Source organism: Trichoplusia ni, chromosome 15, assembly GCF_003590095.1.
Source record: "Trichoplusia ni isolate ovarian cell line Hi5 chromosome 15, tn1, whole genome shotgun sequence".
In the NCBI taxonomy this organism is placed as follows: domain Eukaryota; kingdom Metazoa; phylum Arthropoda; class Insecta; order Lepidoptera; family Noctuidae; genus Trichoplusia; species Trichoplusia ni.
In genome coordinates, this window is record NC_039492.1 from 680,789 (window position 1) to 696,947 (window position 16,159).

Below are 16,159 nucleotides of genomic sequence, written 5' to 3' on the forward strand. Positions count from 1 at the left end.
GGACGAAGTCGCGGGCAACAGCTAGTTACCTATATGACGTTTCGCGCGTAGGTAGTTTGTCCGAGAGGCGCGAGTCGCGGCGCGACGCGTCGGCGATAGAAGAAAATCAGCTGTAGTCTTAGTAAAGCAATGAGGGGCCGCTAGGGTGCAAGTATGCAGCTCAAGTTTAGTGGGTAATTCAGGGTAACACGAATAAAAGCCTTTCGTGAAGGTAACCACTTCAAAGGGTTAAGTTATTGAAGGGGTTAACCCCTTCACGTGGTTACCATAATGAAGGTGTTAACCATTTCGCTGGGTTTCGAGGATGTAACTCGAACAAAAGGTAACACTGCGATATGAGTTACCCCGTGTACGGGTTACCCTGTCAAACGGCTTAACTCTAAAGTGGGGTTGTCCGGTCCCTGTTCAAAACTTCGGCACAACCAAATTATAGTAAGCTACTTATAATAATTTCTATTTGTCGTAATCTTTACGTAACCACCGTCGATGTACCTAATACATATTATTATGTACTCTTTATTTACATTGTATTAAATTCTTCACATTTCTGTGTTATAAACATTATTTATAGATGTAATGAGTACGCACATTTATTGGTGTGAGAATGTATTGAGTGAATGTATAGTATTTGGTGTGTTATTTTCAAACAGTACTGGTATACTAGATTACCACACTGTAGGGCAATAGTAATTACAAGATTATCATCTACCAATTTACAACAGACTGTTGAACGAATGTCTTAGCTTGTTAAAAGGCGAAAAAGAAGAACAATAAACAATGCTTGGACATTTTTTTACAAAAATATTGTGTGTTTAAAACGGTCAGATATAATTCGACTCAACAGACTACTATAGACTTCATAGAGTTAATTTATTTCTTATCAACAATTTAGCTTTTTCTTTTACCGATAAGGAATTATTAAATGTGAAGTGCTACAGATATACCTATGGTACCTACTTTTATTTATAAAACGTTTTTATACTCGTTACTCGTTCCTACTTCTGGGAGATTTTTTCATATTTAAATCCACTTTGGTTTACACTTCACATCTAACATTGGGCCGATTTTTCAATCATCAGTTAACTTTTATCTGAGGAATAAATATGGCCGTTTGACTTACAAAAGCTGTCAAAATTTCAAACATATAAGTCGAATAATAGTTATCTGGCGATTGAAAAATTGGCCCTGTGTTAAATATTTCTAGTCCGAGAATAGACGAAGTTAGAGGATACAAGGTTTTAGGGCGTATTCACTCACTAGCGAGAGAAGCTAGTGTGAACGCACCTTAAGGATAGCAAGGTTGACATGATAGTGACTACCTCTCGTAGGTAAGAATAGGGACCACCGCAAGTAAGACTGTATGTATTATTTTGCAATACATTATAATAGTACCATATTTATAATTGAACCGCGGAAGTGTTCTTGAATACCGCAAAAGCTGCTATTGGAGTTTATATCTTGGCGATGTTGCGGAATTCATCCATCGAGCGATATCTCTCTTTGCGCTTAGTTTAAAGAGTTTAAAAGTCATTGCTATTTACTGTGCAGACGTTACGAATGATGTGAAAGTGGTACTGTTATAAAGTGACTGATTGTATGGTGTGTTTCGTTTTAACATGTTTGCAATACTTTTTTACTTTCTCAGTATTTTAATTTTATGGGAATTACCTGTTACTATATGATCTTGATGTGGTGTGTATCTTACTTGTTTACTAGTTCCAAATATTGTACTAAAGTATAGAATATATAGTTATAAGAATAATCTAAAATTATAATTATGTATTTTAGTGGTTGAGTGGAGCGATGGAAAATGGATGTGTTACAGGAACATTCGGATCCTTAGAGCTGTTTGAATAGAATCTCTGTTAGTTTCTCATTAAATCTCAATCGTATTTCCACAACCACGTTATCATAAGACTATGACTCATATATTTATAAATTAAAACTCAATATTTACTTAATAAAAATGTATTTTATTTTCTATTAATAATATCCTAACATCGAGGAAGGCTTGCACATCGTCCAACATATATAGAACTGTATCATCTCTGTACATCCTGCATTATACGTATATTCATGTTTAAACCGTAAAAACTATTTTACGTTTTAAGCATGTATGAGCAAAATGTTGTTCGTTGCGCAAGTCATCTGTTCTCCACGCCACGCCTAATATACGAAATGTGTGAATCTTATAAAATACACAATGACGAGACATAACTGGATACGACATTTACATCAAATGTAAATAGAATAATACAATATGGAGTTTGTAAATTAATAATAGTAATACAGACTTCCACAATGACTGATTGTTTAAAGAGATTTGTTAAACTGTTACTGTTGTGTTAAAAGAGAAATCTCTTGTATCACGACAGTGAGTTGCTGAATCCGCTTCAAACAATCACCCTGAAATACTAAAATCTTGACAATAATGACGAAATATGTAGAACACTTATGTTCTTGTAATGAATGATGTATACACTGAATAAAATCTTTACCTTCTGGGACTACATGACTTCCCAAATGACATTCACATTGCACATGAAATAGTTTATATACACACTTACATGGACTGCTTGAAGCAGTTCGATTCCTTCGATCTTTAGAAAAATACGTTACATCACTGGCTAAATGCTTCAACAGTCCGTGTAAAACAGCGGTAGAGTATGACACCGATATATTCATAAGACCTACTTATTTAAAATGTAATGAGGCTACAAGTTTAAGCAACAATAGCCATGTCCATTATTAAAAGTTTATCAAATTGTAATTACTTCCACTTCATCAGATGACTTAGGCCTATCGTACGCGAGGTAAAGCAAATCTCGAACACCGATATGGATGAATGGTCATTGCATGGACACGAACATACGCAAATTGCGTTGCCTCATGTCCGAAGGGCCTTTCAAAGCACTCGTATCATGTTTATTTCTAAAACTAAACATATTAATATGTTATTGACTCACTATATATTAGACATTGAAACAGATATGACTAAATTATTCTAAATCGACGTTTAATAGCGTCGTTATCACAATATACTACAATAACATAAACATTCAACCATAAGCCTTGAAGATGTCTTTAGATACATTTATATTGTTTACCAGATCAGTTGACAGTCAAAGCATATTGCAAGATATAATCCTTAGAAGCAAACTTTTTGTTGAGGAAAAATGTTACGAAACATGACGTAAATAGTTGTTGCAAGTTAAATTAGAACTGTTTCCCGGCACCTCATTTATTATCAGTTTTGCAATACTGAGTATCACGCAATTATGAGTAATGTTTGATGGTTATGTATTAATCGATCTACTCGTAATATTTATTGATAGTTCGGAAATTATACCTCCTTTGTGATTGCGTGCTTGCGTTCTACCCACAGTCCATAACTAAATATTAAAGCATGAGCTGGGGTCTCGACATACATCACGAATCCACACTAAAATCCTTAAGAGTTCTTTGTATTTTTAAATATGTATAAAAGCTTTATGAAACGAATTAAGAAAGCCACGCCAAGTAGCACGTAGTGTGCGGTTGGTCATGTATATTGTATGCTTACCTATAACTATTATATTAAAAGACCACAAACGGAATAATGAAAAGATTAAACAAGATTGCTATAGTATTACACGAAGTTAAATTTATTTACCAACACTACTTCATCTGGCAATAAATTACAGCACTTAAAAGCTATTTTCTTGATTCGCGACCCGAATTCACAGAACTAATAATCCAAACAAACTTAGTCCACTGAGTTTTCCCACTTCACATTATTGTAGCTACCAAATTGAAGTATGCGAAGTATGGCAACATTTAATGTTTCCTAGTTGGCAACCCGTAGAGTTTATAGCTGGCGCTGCCGCTGGCGGATCTCCGTGGCTCGGTCGTAGAAGTAATCTCCGCCGTACTTGATGCTGGGCAAGCCACGGTACATCGTATATCACTCGGTCTCCGCCGGCGTGTGCCAGGTCAGCCTCTCTTCGTAAAAAGCGATCACCTGGAGATTAAGGGGAAATATTATTCAAGTTCATATATTATAAAATACTTAAGCATAATGCTCCATTACAGGACTGTAAGCGCCCAGTCCAAACTGCGACAAAGCATTGGGCCTTGTCTCAGTTTAAAGTAAACTCATTCTTTTGTATTGATTAAGTTGTATTTACCTGCTGTGGGCACCTCAAATTAGCCACCTTGGCAGGCACAAGCTCAGCCTCATCGGAATCAGCCCACTTCACTAAGAACATCAACTCGCCTGTCGCGTCAGACGCACCTGAATAAAACAAAGAAGGGGGTTTAACCTATAATCCAATAAAATAAATAAAAGTAAAACCTAATAAGAAAAAATATTTTACAGTATTTTTGCTTATTATAATAAATCTCTTTTGGAAAGTCAATAAGAAAGTCAATGACATGACCTGGGATCAAGAATTACCTATTGAGCATAGGTAATTCTTGATACCCAGGTATATCCTGATTCCCACTCTCTTCACTACTTCCTAAGTGATCTTGGTAGTATACATAAGAAGGTTACCTATAATCTTCTCAGCCTTGAGTCCCTTGTCGAATCCGGACTTTGCCTTGTCCTCTTTGCGTTCGCGCTTGGCATCCTTGTGATCATCAGCAGAGGACACACTGGCGCCGCGGCCCTTGCGGCCAGACGACGTCGTCTCTTCGCTAGACTCCCGGACGCGCTTCTTGCCACGGTCTTCTGGCTTTTTTGCTTTCTGAAACAAGATAAAGTTCGGACTTCCGGTTTGTGTTTGGTGGCTAACACATGTGGAGTTTGTTTCTATTTTGCTTTTAAGCTATAGAAAGGTTTTTTCGGTGTGCTCTGTGTGTATTTGTGCTGTTTGTGAGCGTCTTGTTCGTATTGTGTTTGTCTAAGTGTCACATAGAAGGTAAGAACTTCATTTTTTACACCTTTTATGCGTGTGACGCCGATCCACGATGGAAGTGGATGACCGGCCTCCGGGCCGCCCCCCAGATCCCGATAAACCACTGCAACCCGTCCCTAATAATCCTCCCCAAACCACTCCCAACACTCTATCCCAAGATTTATTTCCCCATACTCCGATATTATCAGCGCCGTTATCCTCCTTTGAGGCGATAGAGTCCCAGATTTTACAAAAGCGTAAACGCGCCATTAATGATGTTTCCGAAGACAAACACGACGACGATACAACATCTGGCAAGCGTGACAGGACTACTGCCCCGTCTCTAATTGCCAGATCGAAGTACTCAAATACTGATGTCGCTCCATACATAGTGTTTGCATCCTTGGTTGAGTCTGATCCTAAGTCGGGTACATCTATCCATCCTGTGAAATTTGGACAGATGTTGATGAGACTTAAAGTTAAGAATATTACACAGGATGGGATCAAAAGGATAGGCAGAAACCGTATATCAGTTGAGTTCAAAGGCCCAGAGGATGCCAACGCATTCCTTAACAACGCTGACATTAAGTCTAAAGGATACAGTACAGTAATCCCTACTTTTAACATAACTAGAATGGGTGTGGTTAAAGGGGTACCTGCGGACTGGACTGACTTAGAGTGCCTCGACGATCTATCAACTCCTGTAGGTTTTGGCAAAATATTGAAGATTAGGCGCATGAATAGAAAGGTACAGAGCGAGGGGAAAACGGAGTGGGTTCCAACCTCCACAGTGGTCTTAACATTTGATGGTCGGACACTTCCTGAGCGAGTTTTTTGCTGCCACAACGCCCTCCCTGTAGAATTATATCACTTCCCTACTGTCCAATGTTACGGGTGTTGCAAGTATGGCCATACCAAAACACAGTGTAGGTCCAAACCGAGGTGCTACCGCTGTGGGGCGGAGCACTTTGGAGACAGTTGCACAGTAGACGAACCAAAGTGTTTGTATTGTGACGGTCGTCATAATGCAAATAGTCAGCAGTGCCCTGAATATTCCAGACAGAGGAACATCAAGATTTGCATGTCGGAGAAAAATATCTCCTATTCTGAGGCAGCAAAACTATTCCCTGCAGCTAAGAAATCTTTCGCTGATGTACTAGCATCAGCCCCCTCAACATCCCACCCTCTTCAGCCTTCTCCAACTCGTCATCCAATGCACTCCCACCAGGCGTCCACAACATCATACAGGAAGACTGTCTTCCTTCAACCAAAAACCCATGCTCCTCTGGCCCCTGGTTATGACCAACGGGCACACCAGGACCTCATAAATAGTTATTCCTTCCCTCCCTCTCCCAATGGTAGTGCTCTACTTGAAAACCCTACACCTCCAAGCGAGAAGGCATCCACAATCGAACAGATTGTGATGCTCCTTGCCACTCTCCTGTCCAATTACTCCCTACCGGACCACGTTGCCACAAACTTGCTGAAAGCAATCCAAACCCATCACATTCCATCTCCTGCAGTGGAACGCCAGGAGTGCTCTCCCAAAAAGACATGAGATATCACATCTCATTAACTTGTACACACCAGCAATATTTGCTATATCTGAGACGTGGTTAACCCCACGACTCAATTTTAGAATTCCCGGGTATAGCACGCTCCGGGATGACCGTGCTGACGGTTATGGCGGAGCTGCAATGCTCGTGAATAACTCCCTGTCATACTCCCTCCTTTCCCTTCCTCCCCATGGGGATGAGATTAATGCTGTAGGTATAAACCTTCAGGGCATTAATTTTATCTCTATTTACATTCCATCTCCTAATCCACATTGTTTAGAATTAGTTAAAAGAATGTGTGTTGTCCATAACCCCATAATAATTCTGGGCGATTTTAATTGCCATCATGCTCTTTGGGGATCCGACCATTGTGACAGTCCGGGTTTAGATTTGGTGGATATAATGGATGACGTGGGACTATGTGTCCTAAATAATGGGTCAGAAACGCGATTACCCAGACCAGGACAAAGTAAAAGCTGTGTAGATCTTACCCTTTGCTCGGCAAGTTTGATGGGACAATTGGAGTGGAAACGATTGGGGCTAACATATGGTAGCGACCATTACCCAATATGTTCCACTCTGAGGAACAGAATACTTCCACAAAGGGACAAAACCCCGCTTTTAAAATACAGGATCTCAGATGCTAAATGGGACTTGTATTCTCAAAATCTGGATAACATGGTCACCACTTTACCCAGTGTATCTTCCGGCAATCTAGGCGCCTGTATGGAGCAGTACTTGGGTTCTATTCTTTTGGCAGCTGACGGCTCTATCCCGATTAAAAATTCTGCCTCTGGTAGACTCTCATCCCCGCCTTGGTGGGACCGTGAGTGCTCTGCCATGGTTAAGTCCCGGAGGGAGGCGGAATTCAGGTATATTCGGGCTATGTCGGTAGCGAACCTGATTGAGTATAACCGAATTGTTGCTAAATCCAGGCGTCTATTTAGGAAAAAGAAGTGTGAAGGTTGGAAGAGTTTCTGTGCATCCCTTACCCCTACAACCCCATCCTCCATAGTTTGGAATAAATTTAAAGGGTATAGTCGTGGCTGCTCAGACCAAAATTCCTCCTCAATTCCCCATGACCTGGCCTCACCATTTCTCACAAAACTAGCCCCTCCCTTTGTTCCCCTTAGTGAGGAATGCCTTATAATTCAACCCTCCCCTATTTCCAGTGATCCTCTAGACACGCCATTTACGACCCGTGAATTAGAGACGGTTCTCAATCACGTTCGGGACTCAGCTCCAGGTGTGGATGGCGTGCCTTACTCCTTCTTTAAAAATCCGGAGAGCAAAGCAGATTATACCTTTTATCCCTCCTCAACACCTGTTTCTCCCTCTCATATATCCCTGACAGCTGGAAGACCCAGCTCATCATCCCAATCCTTAAACCCGGTAAATCCCCTGACTGCGCAGACCACTACCGGCCCATCGCCTTGTCGCCTGTGATTGGGAAATTGTTCGAGCACCTGATAAAAAACCGGTTAGTGTGGTTCATCGAAAGTCGCGGCCTTCTTGCGGAAACGCAATTCGGATTTCGCAGGGGTTTAAGTACAATGGACAGCATAGGCATCTTAGTGACAGACATCCGTATCGCCTTTTCCAGGAATGAGTCTGTCCTTGCGGTGTTTCTTGACATCTCAGCTGCTTACGACAACGTCCTTCTTTCCGTACTCAGAAGTAAGTTACGTGAGCTGAGTATTCCGTGTAAGATGCGCCAATGTATAAGTAGTTTACTGTCAGGACGTATTGTTAAGCTCCATACCCCAGGCGAAAACATTGAACCAAGAACCGTTTGGCGCGGACTTCCTCAGGGTTCGGTACTCAGTCCCATCCTGTACAACATATACACTTCGGACCTACACACGTCTCTCAACGTCGACTGTCGGATCTTACAGTATGCGGATGACCTGTGCTTATATGTGTCGGGTTCATCCATGGAACGAGCAGCGGAATCCATGCAAATATCCCTCGACTCATTAAATCACTGGCTTATGTCCCATGGACTCAGTCTATCAGCCCCTAAGAGCTCCAGTGTAATTTTCACTCGGAAACGAGTTTGCCCAGATGTTCGCCTGGAAATCGAAGGATCTCCCATTACGGTTGTAGACCGGGTGAGATTTCTAGGAGTCATCTTGGACTCGAAATTATCTGGAGTCTCCCATCTTAACTATGTCTTCAATAAATGTGAGAAGAAGATAAACTTGTTGCGGGCTCTGGCAGGCGTTTGGTGGGGTGCTCACCCATTTACTCTTAAACTCATTTACAATGCCATAATAAGGAGTTCATTAGATTATGGAACCTTCTGGCTGGAACCATGCAGCAAAGCTGCTATGGCTAGGCTAGATTCCATTCAATCAAAGTCTCTCCGCATTGTTTTGGGTTGTATGAGGTCTACCCCGATAAACGCTCTGCAAGTCGAGAGTGGCGACCCCCCTCTTTCTCTCCGTAGGCAGTATCTTGCGGATAAGTTCATTTATAAGTCCTACTTTCTTTCTACCCACAAGATTCTGTCTAAACTGACTACTTTGGAGCAGCTTTGCAATCAAAGTTCTTATTGGAGACATAAGGACTCCCCTCTCCCTATAAAGTCTTTTAGAAAAATAAAGTTGGTGGAGGAAACAGCCCCTATTCGCCAGTGTACCAAATTACCCGTCTATTCCTCCCCATATAGTGTTCTAGATTATGTTCCCCGAGTCTCTATTAACATAGGTTTAAATAAGGATTCGGTTCAGGCGAATGATAGGTTCTGTCAAATTATTAGTGACAAATGGCCGGATTATGCTAGGTTCTATACCGATGCATCTAAATTATCCCCAGACGGCTGTACCGGTATCTCAGTTTATATCCCAAACTCCCAAACCTTTTTGCAGTTCCAGTGCCCTCCGGAAACATCTGTTTTCACTGGAGAGTGCATTGGCATTCTCGAGGCATGTTTATACATTGCGGCACACAGCAATATTTCTAAAGCTGTTATTTTTTCCGACTCCAGTAGTGCCCTGGAGGCTATTGTCAAAAATCCCTTTAAGGATTTCCTTCGCAGTCCCATTATTTTTAATATTAAAAACCTTTTGTTTTCCTGCTCCAGTAAGGGCATAGAGGTTATATTGGCATGGATTCCCGGACATAGGGGTATTACAGGCAACGAGTGTGCGGATGTCGCAGCGAAAGCTGCTATTTCTAGCAGCACCGCAGACCGGAAATATTTCTCAACTGAAGTCTACGACCTGATCCATAGCGCGAAATCTGACCTCTTCGTGGCCTGGCAGTCTTATTGGTCTGAGACCAGTAAGGCCAAAGGCGGAGCATATGCAGCAATTCAGCCTACTATTCCTTCTAAACCGTGGTTTTATAAATTCAAAAAGGTTCCAAAGACGGTTACGTCAGTAATATGCCGTATCCGTATTGGTCATTGCTGCACTCCAGTTTTCCTCCACAAAATTAGAGTCCGCGACAGCCCACTTTGTATCTGTGGTCAGGACGAAGGTTCCATCGACCACATCTTTCTAAATTGCCCCCTGCACAAAAATTGCGCTTTGGATCGGGTCGTGACTCAGTTGGGAATTCAAAGACCAGTGAACACCCGTCACCTCCTGTCTTTTTTCCCTAATCCCCGAATTATATGTGCGTTTTGTAGATTTATTAAAGCTAACAATATTAAATTATAACTATGTAGTATATACGTGTAAATAATATCTATACTATGTATAAGCAAATACTAACATCTATTTTGTGTTGTTTTAGGCACCGGAATCCTGCCGAAAAACCACTAGTATTCCAGACAATTATATTTCACAGTGCCCATGTGTGGTCATTACACGACACTGGCAGAAATTGCTAAAACAGTTAGCAGATTGCCATAAGCAAAAAAAAAAAAAAAAAAAAGATAAAGTTCGTTTTAAAAGAATGGGAATAAATGACTAGGATATAAAATTAGTCAATGTACTTAATTTTGGAATTATTAGATAAGAAGCACTGGATGTAAAATGATATCTTCACCACTACAGAATTCTGTCAGACTTACATATCATACAAACAGAAGTATCAATGGACAAAGATGTATCATTAGATAATTTTGAATGCTCGATAAAAAGATAATACGAATCAGTTGTTGGATGCACAACTCATAAGGACCATATGAGAAATTACTAAAACCATTTCACTGTACTTTTTCTGTCAGTAAGTAGTTAATTTTGATCAAATGTACAAGTTATTAACCAAAAATAACGGTCTGTTCATTTGTTAAAAATATTTACACAAGCATGATTGTTTTATTTGATAAATCAAAAACTGACAACAGGTAAATGTCCCAGTAAGCATAAAAACAATATGAGAGATAACCAATGATAAAACTATGATAATATTTATAAACAAAAGTTTAGGTCAATGCACTCAAAAACATTATGACCAATATTATTTATAGTTAGAATGATGGTGACATTAAATGGTTGTCTATAATGAGAAGCTGGAAAATGCATGATGAAAATCAAAATAGCTTGCTTTGTTTTTGCAAAAAAATGATATCGAGAGATAATTCATAAAACATAATTTAAACAAATACTTTATAACAGTCTGCCTTTAACCACATTAGCTTCAGTTACAGTATGTTGCTAAAAATATCTTATTAGTATAGGTATGTGTGCGGTAAATGTGAGCGATTTACATTGTTATTTTTTTTTAGTATTTTTACACGATGATAAATTAAATGTAAATGGTAATCTAACATCCTTCTGGGTATGAGGAGAAGCAGTTGCTCAAAAGTGGGATATCCACAAAACCGGGTTATAAATGATAAGCAAACCTTCACTAAACATAAAACTAATGAATAAGGACCTCTTTCTCCTTCCTGTTTTCTTCAAAGGTCTTGATCAGCTCCTCGCAGTCCAGGTTCTCCACGGGCTCCCAGGTGCTCTCCTCTTCCTTGTATCCTTTCCACTTCAGCAAATATTGCACCTGCATGTCATAAAATAGATGTGTCAATTGAATATTTCCACTAGGTCATTAATTTTGCCTTTTCCAGCTACATAAGCATTATCCAACTTGATATGATTAAAGGTATCAGTATTATCAATGCAAATAAAACTCATTAAAACATAATACTCTCTGGTAGTCTTAAAAGTCTATTCTAGTACTGGAGTTCCTTACAACTGGCTTCAGCCAATGTGTCTACTTTCTGTTGACTACTTTCCTTTCGAAGATTAGACATTTAATTTTATATCATATTTCTGACAAGGTCAATTCATTGGTATGTTTTGCTCCTGCTCACAGAAAACTCTTTTTGTAGCTTTTCTATGACAATATGTAGTTTATTCAGGTCAGGATTGTTCATTAATTCTTCTGTGACATTTTGGAGTGTCATCATGTATGTTTATCTCCAGAAATCTAATACAATTGTTATCTAATAATATAATATGGAACATAATTTTGGTAGTTTACACTCAACATATGAAATGTAAATTCAATAACATGTTGATAAAATATCAATTTGTCAGGTGTATACCTATCACAAGATCAGGTTCAGCTCCCATTCGTCTATGAATCAGTATGTCCGGAGTGAGTTATTGGATTCTATCATGTGAAGCAGCTTTCTGATTTGTCTGGCCAAGATGAATGCATCTGTACATGTATATCTCATCGTAGTAACATCAATTTCAGTCAGTTTAGCTTTAAAATTTGTCTTGTAGTAATATCATAAATTATAAACTTGTGCATGATCTAATTAACCAAAATAAAATTATCTTTGCTAGCATTACCATCTGCCAGTTTACAATCATTCATGTAGAGAGAAACGTTATTTAACAATAATTTGAATACCTAAATACATTCTTTATTTTTTAATTTTAAATTTTAAATCCTTTGCTCAGATTGATCTGGTACTTTCCTCAAAAGGCCAATCCAAAGAAATACCGTGCATTGTTGCTTATGCATTTCTATTCACATTTAAATTGTCTGGACTTCAAAAGAGTCTGTGACCCCTGAGTTTGTTTCGACATTTCTACTCAGGGTAGTCAGATAGGAAATGTCGACTCCAGCGTTCTCAAAAAAAAAGAAATGTAAAAGTGATGATATATCCTACTTACAGAATAAATCATTTCATTTCATTTCATTGAAGCAAATATCACTAAGCAAATCTAACTAGATTTGCTTTAGGGTTCAACCTAGATAGCTTAGCTATAAACTAAAAACATAAAATCATCCAAAAATAACTTTTACGAATTTGAATAGATTTTCATTTCGTTTCGTTCTCGTTGAGTTTTCAAATATGAGCATTCAATAATTGTTTTACATTCCTATCAAATTGGTTATATGAAGTACCGTGTTTATTGATTTTGTCATCATTACACTACGAGAGACTCAAGACAACTGTTTTCATTTATAAAGAGTTTATGCTTTTTCAATACTTTCTTACCATTGTATTCCGTTGTATAAAAGATATTAAGGAATTAGGTTACCGCTATGCCGCATAAAATTTTGTTTGTATATTTTATATGTAATTATGTAGTCCAGATAAGTATTTGAATTAATGAATAAATGTTATCTTAATTATGAAACGCATATAATATTGCAATGCACTCAAAATTTATATTATCTGCAAGGAAATCAACTGATGAAGCCGTACCTTGTTTTTAACCGTACGCTTGTCGAGAACTTTCTCCACCACATACTCCTCTTCACTTGATCCATCGGACGTATCACCTTTTTTATCTTTCTTGCCCATTTTGTTTGATGAATTTGGCGCAATGGTTACTATTTACACTTGCAAAAAGGTAAAGAAAGGATAACGCAGCACAGCGTCACCTGAAAATTCTCAAAATGGCGCGTTCAAAAATTACTCAAAGCAGAAATTCAATCAAATCGTATGTGTTGCCAGGCTTGCCAGTTGCCACAACACTGAAGATAGAAATAAAAATACAGTAAGGTCTGAACACAAAACCTAGCAAACAAGAAACAATCTGAATATATTTTAAGCGATAATAATGATTGAGATACATTGGTTACACGTTTACAGTGGAAACAGAAAAACAGGCAGTAACATTTGAAAAACCTTTATCTTGTATTTTTTTTAATCAGAATGTTTTTCATACCATTAAAAAATTATAAGACTATAGATATAGATGATAGTTAAAATAGATTCGTGATAACTTCTAAGAATAAAAATAAAATTATGGGCCTTATCATAATGCGCAAGACGAGCTAGATAGGATACGAGAGCATTTAGACTCGGTTTATTCTAAATAATATTTACCGTAATAAGAAGGAAATGGTTTTTCCGTACAAAAACATTTTATTTTATTTTTTTAGGAAATCAATGTTTGATGAAAAATCCTGTCTATATACTTCCTGGCAACATTAGATTAGAAACACACTTACCAACATACCAAATGTTTATCTTGCTTAAAATATGTTGTATCTCTCTCTATTGATAAGTGTCGATTTGGATAAAATACAGGACTTCGGCGAGTGTAATACGGCTACGTCTGGTCATAATATAAAAGAGGCTTATATTATCCATATCAATCGGGAGAGATTGCATTCTAAAAAATACTAATTTATTTTTAATAACATAATCGTTTTGGTAGCTCCATGAAATAGAGCGAGATAACATTATCGCTCTCGTGACAAACTTCACGCTTGTTTCATTCATTTTTTTCGTTGCCTATCAATCAAAACACAGTAACAGCCGTGGTGCGTATCGCAAATCGCAGCAGTTTTCATTTCAGTCAACCAGCTAGCCTGTTGCGTCGTGTTTGTGTATACCACAATTAGTGAGCGAAACGCGTAATATTTTGTGCAATTTAATGATAAATACATAAGCCAGTGGTGTTATCCGTGTTGTGTGAACTAATTATACTACGTGTTATATAAATTGAACTAAAAGATAACGTTTTAAAGGTTTTGTGTCGTTTCGAGTGGTTTCAAGTTGACTTTTGACGTCACGCGCGACAACCAATCGCTTGGCGCCAAAGAAAAAAAAAACTAATTCCTTCTACCTATACATTGCGTGTTTTTGTTTTCTTGATTACAAAGTTTATTGTTTTGACTGTATCGGATGGATCGTAATAGGTGAATGTTCGGATTGTTGAAAATATGCTTTTAAAATGTACTGCGGACGGGAGGCCGATCAAAGTAAACGGGGCGCCGGTCAGCCACGGGAATGGTGCGAGAGGTAAGGTCCGACCAATATTTATCATTCATAGTCGTCACAAATCATTCGTTTCTAATTTGTATTATTTCTTTCAAGACACTTAAACTTAAGTTTCCGAATAAGTCAGGCAATTTATTATTTCTTTCTTATTTAACTGCACACTTAGCTGGAGGTAACATCGTTACACACTTATCAGAATTCTTAATCATCTAACTAATTAAACTATATAGCTACGACGAAAACAAAACGGGACAACAACGGCGATTCATCCTTTGTGTATTATTTGAAGTTTTATCATATGAAACTGCTACTTCGTGTAAATGTTTCTGTAGAGAATAGTTAAATGCATTTGTTTTTATACTTATTTCGCTTGTTTGTGGATAAGACTAACTCGTGGCTCGGCGGCTATGATATATTTTCTATAGGCGATAAGAAAACGACACCGAGGGCAAATAAAATGTCCAATTCAACAAGTGTTCAATATTTCTACTTCCTCACCACCAGCGTTCCAGATATTTAGATATTTTGCAGTTAATAAATGTCGGATAGTAGGTATGTACCTGCTGGAGTAGGTGTTACTTTCAGTCCTGTACCTGAAGACGTCAAAGTTCTAGATAAGAGATGAAATGCAATCGTCGTCATGAATTGTTGGAACAATTTGTATCTAAGCTTAGTCCAATTTTTTTGAGGTAGATATTTTAAAAACGTAAACAATCTTGGTGACTGTGGTTTGATAGCCTCTATTGTGTTTTAATAGTGTTGCACTTTAAAACTGAGTTTTTATTCATGGCACACCAGGATAGGTGTAGCTTTCTTTAAGAACCTAAAAAGATGGAATGTAGCAGCTCATAAAAAACTTAGAATTGAAATACCCTAACTCTAAAGCAAAATAAAATCTATCAAATTTTCATACAACATATTCCTTAGTATCTTTATTGAACGGGAATTGTTGCTACGAAGTCTTGACACGAGGTTAAATCTCGGCCCTAGTGATAGAGTAAAAGTACCATATAACGAAAGGGCCAATAATTACTTTTTAAAATTACTGTAGGCGCCGTGACCACGGACTGTGACTACGTGATTTCAACTTTCTCGATTAATAGCTTTTAGTGCGTACGTTGTTGGTACAACTTGATTGAATGCGGAAGAATTATAAAGCCGTATGACGGTAGGTCCATAAAAATATTTAATTGTCTATTTGAAAGACTCAACGGCCATTAGAAACGTTGAAATAACGTTTTGCCGTGTTGAAAACCAGTATGGAACTTAATTTGGGTACGTAATGTGAGTACCTAAAATGTGCAGATAGGTCGGTACTTAATTATTCCCTAGCACTGATTACATAGTGGACACATCTCTTCTTAAAGTTTTACTTTTGCAGGTTTTTAAGCCAGAGGGCGCACTGCATAGCGTAGAGCGACTTTGTAGCCCTTTATCCAGCCTTTGATACTGAATCCTAATTGAAACGAAACTGAAATATTGCATAGTTATTGGTTTTGCTAAACGAAAACCATAGTAATTACTTTAATACCAGTTGTCAACCAATTGACCAGAAAAGGGAGCATAAGCACTCATGGGCGTAG

The 16,159-nt window shown here is 38.2% G+C and overlaps 3 protein-coding genes across 7 annotated transcripts in view; 2 read left to right on the forward strand and 1 right to left on the reverse strand.

Annotated features, from left to right (window-relative positions):
- LOC113501546 (dedicator of cytokinesis protein 7) overlaps positions 1-2,457 on the forward strand; it is a 33,618-nt gene extending 31,161 nt beyond the window's left edge. The window contains exon 41 of the mRNA XM_026882732.1: positions 405-2,457. The gene's annotated coding sequence lies outside the window, so the exon portion shown is untranslated. The remainder of the gene's footprint in view (positions 1-404) is intronic.
- LOC113501551 (chromobox protein homolog 5-like) lies at positions 1,953-13,268 on the reverse strand. Its single transcript, XM_026882748.1, has 5 exons — positions 13,050-13,268; positions 11,264-11,383; positions 4,535-4,727; positions 4,167-4,273; positions 1,953-4,000 (listed from the first exon to the last, which is right to left on the reverse strand). Exons 1-5 carry the CDS (start codon positions 13,146-13,148, stop codon positions 3,944-3,946), a joined length of 576 nt encoding a protein of 191 aa, XP_026738549.1. The 5' UTR covers positions 13,149-13,268; the 3' UTR covers positions 1,953-3,943.
- A 147-nt stretch (positions 13,269-13,415) lies between these two features.
- LOC113501547 (nuclear factor of activated T-cells 5) overlaps positions 13,416-16,159 on the forward strand; it is a 68,449-nt gene continuing 65,705 nt past the window's right edge. For all 5 annotated transcript variants that reach the window (XM_026882738.1, XM_026882736.1, XM_026882741.1 and 2 more), the window contains exon 1: positions 13,416-14,597. In XM_026882738.1, the coding sequence (XP_026738539.1) occupies positions 14,519-14,597 (79 nt within the window). In that variant the 5' untranslated portion in view covers positions 13,416-14,518. The remainder of the gene's footprint in view (positions 14,598-16,159) is intronic.

Excerpts from the sequence above, each read along its gene's own strand:
- LOC113501551 (XM_026882748.1), bottom strand. The coding sequence starts at position 13,148 with ATGGGCAAGAAAGATAAAAAAGGTGATACGTCCGATGGATCAAGTGAA. Across the intron at positions 4,728-11,263 it reads AAAACAGGAAGGAGAAAGAG|AAAGCAAAAAAGCCAGAAGA; the intron begins GTCCTTATTCAT and ends ATCTTGTTTCAG. Across the intron at positions 4,274-4,534 it reads CAAGGCTGAGAAGATTATAG|GTGCGTCTGACGCGACAGGC; the intron begins GTAACCTTCTTA and ends TGTTTTATTCAG.